Below are 11,730 nucleotides of genomic sequence, written 5' to 3'. Positions count from 1 at the left end.
TTGTTTTTTTTTTTTGACTAGTCGAATTTGAATTTGAGATATATGACATCTTGGTGATAGGTCAGTGTGTGTAGTGTTCTTATGAGTGTATCAGACATAGCATTGCTGCAGGAGTTTTTAAAACCTGTGTCCTCTCACTGTCCACACAACCTTGTTGGTCCAACTGATAGATATAAAGGCAGAAACAGTAGCTAATCTGTTGCATCAGAAGTTGTGCTCATTATCCTCGGGTCCATCGTCAGTGGATATAGGACACTGTCTGCTGGAGAATTAATCTCAGTTCAGAAATGACGCTAAGTGCTTCAAAACTCCAGCACAAGAATCATACCTGCTGTGTGTGCATCCTGACCATTGAAACTGTTTTAGAAGATAATAAAGGAAAATATCCTTTTGTCAAAAAAGATTATTTCTAAACTTCTGACAAGCAATATATGCACTTTGGGGAATGGGTGTGGTACACTGAGGTGAATGAGGTGATCCGGACTGCCTACTGTACAGGGGGTGTACATAATACATGAGTGCTTTTGCATGAATTTTTCATTTTAATATACATTATATACTTTTGACACTTTTGGAAATGTATGCTTCATACAGTTAGTCAGAATGATTAAATATTGGGTTTATCTGAATTTACAAACTTTCAGAAGTTTGCAATAAAACAATCAAATTCTCACTACAATGTAAGGAGTAAAATATTAAAATTACATTACTGTTAATTTCATGTATAATTTTGCTCTTCAATCTTGACACATTTTCCATGATAGAACCCACTTGTTTTGCCACATCTAGTTGGATGTTAAATATTCTTTAAAACATTTTGCACTTTATTTTACAGACATGGACATATTTGTTGGTACACTTCCATTAAAAAGAATCCACAGTTTTCTCTGAAATAAATAGAAAATGTAAACTGACTAAAATAACTGGCATCCATTTATTGTTAAAAATAAAAATCAGATTTTGCTTTTGGTTTTTTGATCTTTGATTTGAATGTAATACTAAATAAACTTAAGTAAATTAATAAACCAAAATGTCTTGAACAAAAATGATAGGAGGCAACCTCTGAAAATAATCAGTTTCTTCAGCTCTGAATGAGACTTCTGCACCTGTCAATTTAATCCTCTCTTTATGGGCAAACTGCTCTAACCTGCCTATGGTTTGAAGGGTGTCTTCATCATATATGTTTCAGTTCTATGGATGAACCTCATATAACTCAGCTCAAACTGAGGCCAGTTGGATGAACTGCCAAATTCTCTGAAACGCCTTTGGAGACAGCTTATGGTAGAGAAATGAACATTCAATTCATGGGCAACAGCTCTTGATATTCCTGCCAGTTGCATGCTCCCTCAAAATCTGCAACATCTGTGGCATTGTGCTGTGTGATAAAACTGCATATTTTAGAATGGCCTTTTATTTTGGCCAGCCTACGGCCCACCTGTACAATAATCATGCTGCCTAATCAGCATATTGATATGCCACACCTGTGAAGTGGTTGCATTATCTCAACAAAGGAGAAGTGCTCACTTGCACAGATTTGTGAAAAATATTTGAGAGAAAAAGGCATTTTGTGTACATAGAAAGTCTTAGATCTTTGAGGTCAGCTCATGGAAAAATGGGAGCAAAAGCAAGTGTTGCATTTTTATATTTGTTTAGTATACATCAGTGGATATAAGGATAAAAATTTGTAATATTTGCCACTGTAGTCATAGGAACATCAAGCTGCTTGGAAATGATCTTATAGCCTTTACCTATAACATGGTCATCTAGAATGTTCTTTCTGATGTTCTCAGAAAACTCACTCCTTTGTTTCCTCTGGACCATGTCCATTGTGGTGCACACATTAATAAATAGGCAGTATTGTTGATTATAAGATTGAAAATGTGTTATTAAAGAAAAACATTAGTTTGAAATGCTAATAGGCAGTGTATTTTAAGTATATATTTACTTGGTGTGCCAACAGATTTGTCCAGGCCATTTTATCACACTTGCTTTGCTTTATTCTGTGACAAACCAAAGTTATACATGGGATTGCTTTTAATTTCATCACTTTTTCAGGAAGAAGGAAGCAGTTATTTCAGTGACCTTTTAAGGGTATGCTATCAGAAAATCTGTCACTGTGTTGGTAGCCTCAAGGGTACATATTCATACTTTTTATTAGGGAACATAAGTGTACCATATTCTATTATAATTGAGTTGATTTAATACACCCCATTTCATCTCCAGTGTGTGTTTAATATTCACTTCTCTTTCTGGACAAAAGAGTGTAATGTACATTTAGGGAACACAACTGGACTTTAAAACTAATTTTGTACATTTGAATGTATGTTACACTGTTTGTACCTTTTTTTTTTTTTTAGTGATTCACTTAAGACCATGTTAACATAAGGTATGATTTGATTGAAAGCAAGGATTAACTAAACAAAGTGTTTGAATTAGGTCCTTCTGTAATTATCTTGCCCTGTGAAGGACTGGCGCCCCCTCCAGGGTGTATTCCCGCCTTGCGCCCAATAATTCCAGGTAGACTCTGGACCCACCGTGACCCTGAATTGGATAAGCGGTTACAGATAATGAATGAATGTAATTTTTTATTTATTTATTTTTTTTTTTTTTTTTTTTCAGACATTCCAGACACCAAAGTCAGAACCTAAAAAAGTCACATTTGGGCTCAAAAACAACAAAACAGCTGGTAAATATTGGTCTGATCTGTCCATTTTCAACTTTATCACACAAAATACATTATGGCTAATATTTTGTGGTCTCTACTTATTTATTTACTACTTAGAATTTATTTTGAAAGGGTATATTTTTGAAAGCTGTAATATGAATATGAAACTTATGAAATTCATACTTTGTAATTGTATGACAGTGCAATGTAATTTGACCTTTGAATATAACCGATTCGTGGTAGTCCACACACAGATGGACACTAATGAATAGAAGCAGTGAACACACACAGCCAGAACAGCAGGTAGAGAGCCTTGGTTCTTAGGCAGCATTTGGCAGTTATGTGCCTTCTCAGCTGTGGCTTGAGGAAGGAGATCTAAAATAAAACTATTGATTATTACCCATGAGTTCAGGAAGATGTGACTAAACATTCACATGTCAAAACAGCACTTTTTCCATAAATGAAAGCAGAGGAGAAGTCCTTGATTTGTATATTAATTTATGATCATTTCTCATTGATGGAGCTGGAGTTATTACAATGTAAGCAACTTTACAGAAAAATAAGCCCAAAATATGTTAAAATTAACACCCCTGGCAACCGTGGTGGCACATGGGGTGACTTATGCACGCAATGACTAGAATTTCAAATTTCTGAAAATGTTTTTTTGACTAGTCGAGTTTGAATTGATATATCTTTTAATACTAATTCAGGATTTTTGACGTATCAGATGATGAAATCGCTGACATCGTTAGATATCTTAATGGACATTTTGACTAGTCAAAATATAATTGTAAATATCTTCAATTGCTGTTCTTACTAGTCAGATAGTAAATGCAGATATCATAATTTGTCATTCTGACTAGTCAAAATATAATTGTTACTAGTCAAAATTCTGTTGTAAATATCTGGTATTTAATTAAAGATAGCCAGGCGAAAGGGATTTAATGTTAAATCGACTTGCCATAGTATCACTGCTATCGGAATAAGAGAGAACTAAAGAAAAATGGACCAACATAAATATGTTCAAAATTCAGTTACATTAATTTATACAGATAGTTGAGTTTTGTTCTTTCTCTGAAGATGTGTTTAATGGAAACCAAATTTTGTTATATAAATGTCTATGTAAATTCTACCATAATTTTAAGAGAGCAACTTATTAACAGAATTTTAATCGCTAGTATGGTTATGGCAGTCACTAGGGATAGCTGTCATTTATCCAATTTCAGGGCAGGTTCCAGAATAAGTCATCACATCTGCCAAGAGCCTTGTATCAGGTAAATCTTGTGACAGCCACACTGCCTGTCAAAGGTTTTGGGCACACCTATCAAGAAAGGGCTTTTTGTTTTGTTTTTTTCTGCTAAGGTTAAACTCTTTTAAAAGATAATAAAGGAAAATATCCTTTTGTCAAAGATTATTTCTAAACTTCTGACAAGCAATATATGCACTTTGGGGAATGGGTGTGGTACACTGAGGTGAATGAGGTGATCCGGACTGCCTACTGTACAGGGGGTGTACATTGAGGGTGTATTATACACGAGTGCTTTTGCATGTATTTTTCATTTTAATATACATTATATACTTTTGACACTTTTGGAAATGTATTCTTCAGTGAACACACACAGCCAGAGCAGCAGGTAGAGAGCCTTGGTTCTTAGGGAGCATTTGGCAGTTATATGCCTTCTCAGCTGTGGCTTGAGGGAGGAGATTTAAAATAATACTATTGATAATTACCCATGAGTTCTGGAAGATGTGACGAAACAGCACTTTTTCCATAAATGAAAGCAGAGAAGTCCCTGATTTGTCAGTTGTGTTCATAATTCAAACAAGTTTGTGAACAGATCGAAAAATTGAACTTCTGTAATGGCATTATTATCATTTATTCTTATTCTGTTTCTTTTCTATCAGAATTCAGGAAGACGGATAAAAGTTCATTGGTGAGTCCTGCAGGCTCATCTTTTGTGGCTTTTGATCCAAAAAAGAAGCCAGCATCTGGTGTGCTAAAGTCACCCCACCAATCTCCATTGGTCAGTGGCAAAAAAGCCAAAACCAAGGGAAGACCAACAGCAGCAGATTTCTTCTAAGAACAGAGATCTTTATTAATTTTTGTCTGTGCTTACTGTTTTGTTTGAGAAACATTAAAATGTTCATTTAATTAATTGATCACTGTTCTATTTTGATTTTGCTACTTGACAGTAACATCATACTATCACATCAATACTATTTAAAGTTGTCTGATTTGAACAGATGTTTAGTTTCCAAATAACAGGAGCATTCTGAACACAGGTTAAACCATTCTCATAAAAATAAACTTCAGAAGGAACCTCAGGTTGTTTAGTTAATCCCATTATGTTTTAGGAGAATGACACCCTGTGTACAAGGTTTTAACCAGATTGTGCTTTGTACTATTGTGATTTTTGTAAGCTGAGAATGTCTTATTAAATCTCACTGTGCTTATGCTTCAAGGGAGAGTTTTTGGCTGGTTTTCATGTGACCTGAAACTAAATTAAACAGCTGAACAAAATATGTTGGATCTGAACTTTAGCTTTGCTAAGGTCTTTGAGGCTTGGGAAGCTAATGGTGTAATTGAAATTTAAATCCTACCAATTACAAACAAGCTTCCAGTCACACACTTGCCTTAAATTGTGGGGTTGTTTGGTTCTCTGAAATAAACTTGACTCTGTAATTTCTGACATTGACACACATTTTAGTTAGTTTAATGTATTCTTTAACAAACAGTAATGGTGAAACTATTTTATAGGTGTTCTAGGGGTAGAGAGATTGATGGTACACTTAGAAACCATAATTTTAACTTCTGCAGATTCTGCTGAATGTCTTGTCCAATAGTATCATTCGAAGGCATTGAGATTGTTTCTGAACCTAAAGCCTAACTGAATATTATTTAAGGAGTTTATTTGCTGTGAGCAAATGATGGGTCAAGAGCTATTTAAAACCACATTCTCAAACCACAGGTTTCAAACTATTTCCAAGACAGTTCATTTTAATGGGTATAAAAAATATGGCAATTTATACCCAATTATAAGGGTTTCATTAATTTGTGCATTCATTCATTTTTCTACAGCTCCTTAATCCTGTTAAGGGTTTTGGTGTGTCTGGAGTTCAACCAGAATCACTGGGTGCAATAATGGAACAACCCCATGACAAGGTGCCAGTCCATATCAGTTTTTTTGATTGTGGGTTAAATTGGAGCTCTAGGAGAAATCCCACACAGACACAGGGTGTGCACCCCAAGCTCCTCACAATTTGATGTGGATTGAACACAACTGCTCTGTGGCAGTGACACTACCTGCAGCACCACCTTGCCACAGACTAAAGGTTTTTAAGACTGGAAACACGTTTCATTTTACCTGAGAGAAATTTGACTGAACACACACAGATTTGTATTATTTCTGTCTGAGTTTGACCAAAAGAAGTAGCATCATCTGTGGTGCCTTGTTTTGCTTGAATGGCATGTTATTCCAGGTAAGTCTAATAAACCACAGAATATAGAACACTGGCTTTGCAGACCAGGTTTTTTACTGTAATTGGGTAGTACATGGATATAGTTGTCTGGTATGAGTAATTGATTTTTTTTTTTATTCATCCCTACAGCATCATATAATCTAGCAGCCTCCAAGATGTTATGAGGTGTGTGTGTGGGATGGATTAGTAACGCCTCCCAGACACTTGAGCCCTTTTGCAGCTCAAATGTCTTGTGAAATCTACACTAAGCATTGCAAATTTTCTACTTGAATTACTCATAGTTGGATATCAACAATAAAGATTTTATTTATTTGATTACTGATATGAAATCAGCGAACATTGTGAATGGGAAAGTTATTGGAATGACTGTCATAAAACAGCAAAATAAGTTAATATTTAATACAATTAAACGAACAATAGATACTATGTTTTATAAATGGTCCATATCCTTGAAAAACTGAATGTAGTGTCACTGAGTGCCCTCCAGTTTTAACACAGAAAAAAAGTATAAGGAGTGGCCAGTAGTTAGCAGTTCACTTATTGCTGGAGCCTTAATTCTGTCCTAGAGGACATGTGTTTTATCAAGAGCTGCCGAACGCTGATTTTTATTACTATTATTATAAAAATGAGGGCAAATAGATGTGAAGGATGTTCTTATAAACTGGATTTTCTCCATCCTGAAGCTTATAAAGGGCCTTTGTAAGTTTAGGAAATGATTATGTGATTAAATCTGCCCTTATTAAAATGGCAGTAGTTACCAGTAGTTGACCTGTTAGATGCTATAGGGATAATCTTCAGGCATATTTGCACTGGGATCTATCAGAAAATGGTATTTAGTATGATGTCTGAAGCAAACCCCAGCCATTTCCTGCACTTACTAATGTCTGTGCATAGTGGGGGTAAGTTTAAAAAGGGACTAGTTCTGCTGATCCCAGTTTTTCTCCCTTTCATGGGTCGTATACTGTGGCTCTCCATTTGGCAACATATTATTCTTCTGTAACCCAGATTTTCTTCTCTGAGAATAGAGTGCTGACACTAGGTTTCTGTTCATTTAGAGCTTCTCCAATCATCATGGAGCAGCTTCTGCTGGTAAAGACTATAAAAAGGCTCAGGGGATGAAAATTACGCACAGTATAGCTTTATCAATAATTGCTAAATTTTAATTTTCCAGCCACATTCTGTTTTTTTTTCTTTTGTTCCTCTACATAACCACTTTAATAATGCAGTTCAGACGAGCAATAAAACTCTTATCTGGTAGACAAATGTTTTTAAATACTTTTGAGTTTAAACAAACATTTATGAAGCAAACAAAAGCTGAGAACACAGCATTAAGCATTAAGGGAGAATGCAAATACAATTGCAAGCACAGAACTGAAAATGAGACAACAGAAATACAAATGTATAAACATAATAACAGTGGATAGCATGTAATAAATGTGTAGGAAATACAAGGGCACTGCTTAGGGACCCTGTGGAATAGAATGTAGCCTTGGTCTTTCAGCTACAGTGCCTGCTTCTTGCTCTGCTCACAGGTTTGTTGCAACAGTCACAGCTAAAAGCATAGAGTGCCTTTAGTGGCCAGGAGCATTTCTGGTATGAAGGCCCTTCCTAGTGTGGCATTTCTTAAATGCAGTATTTCAGTTAATGCTGTTATGTTTTCACGTTTGAAGTTTTGTTCTCACATTAATAGTTGTTGAGTTTGTTCTGAATTTGAGTTGCATTTTTCCTTAATGCTGTTGTGTTCTTTGTTTGCTTCGTAAATGTTGTTGTGATATGTCTTTGCGACGAAAGAACAATGTACTCCTGTATGATCAGTGGGGCTGAGAGAATGGACAGTGAATGGAGATACGAGGAGGTGGTCATAAAGTTGGGGTTGATTGGTGTGTATGTATATATTCAACTATTCATTACACTGTAGTGGAGGATGGATCCAGATCAAGAAATGAAAAATTAAGACTCTGACTCTCCATTCTCTTTTATATAAAAGGAGAAGATGGGACCTGCATTCCACACAGTGTGTGTGTGCTGAAAGAATACGCACCCCCACACACACGCACACTCCTATATCTGATAGCGAAGGCTATGCAGAACACATTTCAGTGACCCCCAGGATGACACTGAGTGGTCCTCTTCAAACTTTATGATGACCAGATGACTAATAAACCCAAAAGATAACTCACCACAGCCTTGGGAACGGGAAAATAAACTCACTCAGGGGAAGACCCCAGGACCCCCAAGCATTTTATTTTTATCACTCTCTGCATCGGACTGTCAACAGCTATCTTATCACAAAATCAGCAGATGGCCCCAGGACTGGCTAATGGTGACCTCTCTCAACCCAAGTTCAAACCAGACAAACAACATAGACCAACAGTGCCCCCAAGTGGACATTTGTGAAATCATATGCCACCCTAATAATTTTTCGCCCATCATCTCCTTCATCACCTATGTGTCCGAGAATCATCTCTGACACATAGGTTTCTGCTGAAACCAAGCATGTATTATGCAATGTGCTATTAATGTTATCCTCTGTTATTCTCAGGTGACTGTCTACTAACTAACTGAGTGATGTGAATTGCTGTTTTAATCACGAGGAAACATTCCTGTCTCAATTTAGAAAAATGAATTAATCTCTAACATCTAGAATAGTTGATAATATACTCGATATATATATATATATATATATATATATATATATATATATATATATATATATATATATATATGTAATAAAAATACTCCAGTATACTCATTATGATATATTCAAGTATGAATGAAGTATTTTTTTTATTCATTAAGGTTATATATTCGCCCAGAAAAAGTGATCTTTTTCTTTCTCTGGAACTTGAGACGGCCACGTGGACTCCCCAAACCCAGGAACCAATCAGAGGACGGAGACCTCCCAAATGGGCGTGACCGCACCACCTATGAAAAAGGGAGTCGCGCTCCCTTACTGCTCTCTGCTTACGCCCTTATCCTTCTTACGCTCGCTTGCTCTTCTTACACTCTCCCTAACGCTCTTGTTAGGGGTCCAAGCACTGCAAGTACTGGAGCCCTATTGTTTTTGTTCTGTTTTTAGGGGTCCAAGCACTGCAAGTGCTGGAGACCTATTGTTTTTGGTCTGTTTCCTCTTCTTCTTTTTCTCCGATGAAATGCGATGGGCAGCCCAAACCATAGGTCCTACAGATTTGCCGTGTGGTCAACTGGTAGTAAACCCTCCCGCTGCTCAGGCGCAAAGAATCAGCCTGATGGGGGCGCTATAGCGACGCGGAACACGTCGCTCCCTATATCTCCTACCCCTTCTGGCATAGAGACAAAATTATTTTTTCCCTGATTCCTCAGGTCAGACCCTACAAAAAAGCCTCAAGAACCCATAAGCTCCGCCCACTTAGATTTTGAGCTAATTCGCATAATATGCGAAATCGCACAAATGTTTGAGCGCGAACTAGTCTCTGGAAATGTACCCAATATGGACATATGTGGTATCAGCAGAATCCTAAGAACCTGAAGTTTAATAATTATCAAAAAAACCTTGGAATTTTATCACTGCTCGGCTTCCAGACTCCGCCCAAAAACAGGGCTGGAGCTCGTTCCAAAAATCAGACAAATACAGCTATAACTCGCAGATGCTTTCTTCGAATGTTACGATACTTCACATGTTTGATCCCTATATGGGTTGTAAGCCATAAGTACTTGGTTGTGCAACTGCAAGCATAGGGGGCGCTATAACAAAGAATTTGTTACACTTCACAGTATTGTCCGATTGACATGCCGATTGGTATGCATGTAGTGGGTGATGTCCTGAATGAGATTCTATGAGGATGATGTCATATTCGAAAAAACATGGCCGCCATCGGCCAATCAAGTTTCATGACCTTAACAAGGTCCTATCATCATGAGACTTGCATAGCATGTCCATGGCAGCACTTCCTAAGCCCATAAAAAGTATCATAACGATAGCCACTAGGGGGCGCAATTCAAATTTTCAACAGGAAAATATGGAATATCTCTGGAAAAATAAAACATATTTACAAGCTGTTTAATTTATTGCATACTCTGCATAGAGTCTTACAACTTTGCATTTACAACTATTGTCAAAAAATGCATAGTTTATGCACAATATTCAGGTATGTGAAAATGGAGCTTTTCGAACTCCTCCCTGGAAATTTTTCTTATCAATAAACAACTGGTATTTTTGAAATCTGTATAGACTGTAGGTAAATAATTATCAAAAAAACTTTGACACGCTGTTGTGGCAGTTATTTAACAAATATGCATGGGCGGGGCTTGATGCACTCTTTGAGCTATAACTACAACAAACTTCACTCAAATCAAACAAAACTTGGTACACATATTTATGTCATTACTCTGAGGTAGTGTGCCAAATGTGACCACATTGCACAGAAAGGGGGCACTACAATTAGACAGCAACTGGTTGCATAGGTTATTAATTGATTACACCGCCACCTAGAGATGCAGTACCAACAAGATGAGATAGATATATTCTGAACATCATTGGAAAGTACCTTGTGCATTTTCATAACATATGCCTAAAGCATTTTTGATTTACAGCTGTTTTTTATGCGATGTTACCACGGCAAGCTGCACATCTCTATTTAAGCAGAGGCTGCAATCACACACTAATGAAAGTTCTACATTTTTTTGATAATTACTAAAGTTCAGGTTTTTATGATTCTCATGATACCACATATGTCTATATTGGGTCTTGATCCAAGGACTAGTTCTTAATCAAGTATATGTCGGCTACATCTCATGTATGCCTGCAGACTCTGTTTTGCAGATTCCCCCCTCAACCCCACCCTCTCCTCCTCACACCTTTTCCCCTCCTCTCCCCCTGCCAGTCAGAGAAGGCCAGATAACACAGACATAGAAATGCAGATATACAGCATTAAACACTAAAATTATGACCACCCCCTTATTTCTACATTCAATGTCCATGTATTCAGCTAAACTGCGCACAAGACCACTTTGTATGTCTAAAAATACAGAAAGGGAAATACAGAAATACACCTTTTGCTCTGCTTACTTTCAACGATCCCTTTCACCCTGTTCTTCAATTGTCAGGATGCAAACAAAGCAGGTATGCTTAAAATGTATGACCTACTGTCTCTGCTTTTTTTATCTATAATGTGGACCAACATTGTAGATGTGTGTAACACTGTGGGCAGTGTGTGGACACCGGTTTTAAAGTCTCCAGCAGCACTGCTCTTTCTGATCCACACATAAGAGCACAATACACACTGACATATCAACACTATGTCAGTGACACTACAGTGCTGAGAATATATGAGCTACTTCCTCTGATTTTATATCTATGAGCTACTTTCTCTGATTTTATATCTATAATGTGGACCAATAAAATAGGTGTATCTAAAGGTGTGGACAGTGAGTGGAAACAGGTGTTAAATTCTCCAGGAGCTCTGCTCTGTCTGATTCACTCATAAAAGAACTATACACACTGGCATATCATCACATTGTCATTGTTACTACAGTGCTGAGAATGTATGAGCAACTGTCTCTGAATTCATATCTATAAGTTGGACCAATAAAATATGTGTATCTCA

The 11,730-nt window shown here is 36.9% G+C and overlaps 1 protein-coding gene across 4 annotated transcripts in view; it reads left to right on the top strand.

The window, feature by feature from the left end:
• LOC136710583 (ribosomal RNA processing protein 1 homolog B-like) overlaps positions 1-5,152 on the top strand; it is a 31,085-nt gene extending 25,933 nt beyond the window's left edge. Inside the window, exons 16-18 of one of the 4 annotated variants that reach the window (XM_066686226.1) lie at positions 2,620-2,686; positions 3,892-3,939; positions 4,571-4,701. In XM_066686226.1, the coding sequence (XP_066542323.1) occupies positions 2,620-2,686; positions 3,892-3,908 (84 nt within the window). In that variant the 3' untranslated portion in view covers positions 3,909-3,939; positions 4,571-4,701. Of the gene's footprint in view, positions 1-2,619; positions 2,687-3,891; positions 3,940-4,570 lie in introns of all 4 variants that reach the window. The other 3 variants (XM_066686225.1, XM_066686227.1, XM_066686229.1) reach the window with 3 other exon arrangements.
• The last annotated feature ends 6,578 nt before the right edge of the window (positions 5,153-11,730 follow it).

The sequence above is a fragment of the Hoplias malabaricus genome, chromosome 12 (genome assembly GCF_029633855.1).
Source record: "Hoplias malabaricus isolate fHopMal1 chromosome 12, fHopMal1.hap1, whole genome shotgun sequence".
Taxonomy (NCBI): domain Eukaryota; kingdom Metazoa; phylum Chordata; class Actinopteri; order Characiformes; family Erythrinidae; genus Hoplias; species Hoplias malabaricus.
The sequence above is the reverse complement of the archived record's forward strand: the minus strand, read 5'-3'. Positions and strand labels throughout refer to the sequence as shown.